This window comes from Melampsora larici-populina (assembly GCF_000204055.1).
Source record: "Melampsora larici-populina 98AG31 unplaced genomic scaffold MELLAscaffold_66, whole genome shotgun sequence".
In the NCBI taxonomy this organism is placed as follows: Eukaryota; Fungi; Basidiomycota; class Pucciniomycetes; order Pucciniales; family Melampsoraceae; genus Melampsora; species Melampsora laricis-populina.
Genome location: NW_006768830.1, coordinates 89,920 through 92,785, shown reverse-complemented (window position 1 = coordinate 92,785; position 2,866 = coordinate 89,920). Strand labels below are relative to the sequence as shown.

General features: G+C 35.7%; 1 protein-coding gene across 1 annotated transcript; it reads right to left on the bottom strand.

Moving 5' to 3' along the window:
• Window positions 1-799: 799 nt before the first annotated feature.
• MELLADRAFT_68355 (uncharacterized protein) lies at window positions 800-2,239 on the bottom strand (the record flags this gene model as incomplete). The annotated part of the gene is made up of 5 exons (XM_007416918.1): window positions 800-1,224; window positions 1,291-1,440; window positions 1,512-1,628; window positions 1,702-1,869; window positions 1,981-2,239. 5 exons carry the CDS (start codon window positions 2,237-2,239, stop codon window positions 800-802), a joined length of 1,119 nt encoding a protein of 372 aa, XP_007416980.1.
• Between the last annotated feature and the right edge of the window lie 627 nt (window positions 2,240-2,866).

Here is a 2,866-nt window from a genome sequence, read left to right as displayed (position 1 = left end):
TTTTGTTTATGTATATTGATGAAGCTGGAAGATATTCCGGAATCAATTCTTAGGTATAGTACAAAAATAGTATTTTTTGTCCGTGATTCTTTTTTTAAACCTCAATAACTCAGTCAATTTATGTCACAAAGGTTAATAAACTATATATTCTTGGTGGGGAAATACAGGAGCAGGTTTGTGCAGGTTTATGATGCTGTATGACATCATCTCAATTTTGGTGGTATGACATATTTTGCTGGTAAATGACCCAAAACATCTTGATAGCAGATGGATGTTATGCTGAAAACCAATTGAAGTTTTGTTGAAAACATTTTGGAGACATTGGATGTACTGGCCTGCCAGTGACCAGTAGTTGGGGGCTGTGTTTGAAACTTTTTCTTCTCGAATGGTTTATTGATGGTTGAACTCAAAGTTTCTCCTAAGTTGCTACTTCCAGCTGAACTATTGATGTTGTTCCACTTTTGATGAGTTTCATTTTGATTAATTTGATTATTCATGACTTTCTCAACTTTCTTCGGTGGTTTACCAGTTGAAGGATCCCATGCGTACCTTTCTCCACTTTTGACATAAGGGTTCTTCTTAAGGGATTCATCTATAACAAAATTAAAAAGACATTTGGGATTAGTATGAAGTTATCTTATGATTTCTTTCCAAATTGAATCAACCAACCTCTAGATCTGTTTTGTAGAAAACATTCTTCTGCTAACGCCTGATCATATCCTGATATATCTGGCGGGGCTACTAAGCCGTCCACTTCCACTCTACTTACCAATTCTTCTTCTCTAACACGTATGTCATATTACGAAGCTAACCATCCCATCATACTCATCACTTTTTCAACATTTGCTTTATGTGCTAATGACCACTCTACAAATTTCACAAATCTTGCATTCATTAAAGCATTGATATATCCATTGTAATGAATTGACCATTTGCCATAATCTAAAAGCCACTCATCTGCATATGGTAATCCAGTATAATTTTCATTCTTTGAATCTCCTTCTGTTGATTTCACCTTCTTTCTTGCATGATAACCCATAGCTTTACTTTGCCATTCATTATCAAAAATAGTCAGTGCGATTGGATATCTTAATTCTTTAATATTTCTGTCAAAGTAAGGTGTATAGCTATGGTTCTTATAATTAGAAGTTCTTCCAGAAAAAAACCACATTATATTGTCAAAAACTTCTCCATCTGCTCTAACTTTACCATCATGATTTTTGCCTAGAGTTGGGTTAGCTGATGTCGCTCATTTAGTTGATGGTCTTTGTTGGTTCACGTCTCAATGACCTGAAGCCTCATATATTTTTGAATATTTTGACACTCTGTATCCATCTGCTTTCATTGTTAACTCCATCACTTTCTTAAAAACATCATTCTTATTGGTTAAATTTACGCTTTTGTCAAATTTTCCATTACCGTCAATTACCACCACATCTTCTACAAGTTGTAAGTTTAATAATAATTAGTTTATAGTATTATACTGAGTTAACAAATTTTGTTAAACTTACTTTCTAATGCTGGTGGTTCGTTTCTCAACGTGTCTAAATATACCACATTTATTATTTGAGTATCACTATTGCTTTGTTCTATGAATTTAACTTGTGATTTTGACTTTTTAGGAGTTCCTGTCGCAATTTGAAATAATTAGTTCATTAATGAAGGTCTTAAGTCTCTTTGACATTTGATTACGACACTTACCCTTCATCACTGGGATTTGTTTGAACACATCGTTTACGTCTAACAAGTTTGAATCTATCCGTTTGATTGACTTTTGTGAATCATTATCTTCAACCAAGTCTTCTGTGATCAGGATTTGATTTTTGTTTTGATAATTTTTCTTACTACTTCCAATATCTTTATTTGCTTCTTCGTGCAATTTTAAATTTAATCAGTTAAACTATTTCAAATTTGATTGAATTAATTTTAACATACCTTTCAATTGAATTCAATCATGATCACTGGTTTTCCCAGAATCACCTTGATTCTCAATCAATGGATTCTCCTTAGCGTATGCCGAGACTCCTTGAAGAACATTTATACCAGGATTCTTGTAAGTTCCCAAATCACCTTGGCTTGACAAACCAGTATTATTGATAATACCTTGGTTGTTTTGATTTGATCCGGGAGCTTTTGTTGATTCTCCTTGATTTCCTGAAATTAACATATTCTTAACTGAGGTGCTTTCCAGATCTTTATCTCCAGTTGCCGTCTTCTTTCTACTGGATTGTTCTGTCATTTTAACTGTTATTTAGATAAATTTGAATAATTTAAATGTGATTTAACTGAATTATAAACTAGTTGAAATTTGAAAAAGATTTAGAATTTTGATTTCAAATCTAGATAACAAAAAAAACAAAAAAAAAACTGCGAGGCTTGACAAGCTAGAAAGAGGAGGACGGGCGACGTGTCTCTGGTGGGATACAGAAATCTGGAATACTCAAAAGGGGGGGTCAGGGACGAATGAGAGCATTTGAGCCTTTTGATGTACATCTAGATTTCAGGCCCTGACTGTCCCTGCCCTGATGATGCGTCTGACAAATCATCATCATGACGTGATCCCAGTTGGCAGGATCATCTGGTCTTTGATCCAACGCCCGCCGTCAGGTCCTACCCGAGGCCCTTCACTGACTGGTACAGACATGGACATATTGTGACCTCCTTTGTGCCTCATACGGACACTAGCAATGAAACCCAGGAGCCATTAAACACAGTCATGCAACGGATTAATGCCAAAAGTACGCAAGTACCACTCACGGACTCTCAAGTAACCCGGCAGATCCTGTACCAGCAAAATTGCAGCAACCACCGGCTTCATAATCATTACCCAGTATGCAACCACCTCCCAGTCTTACCCTGCCAATTA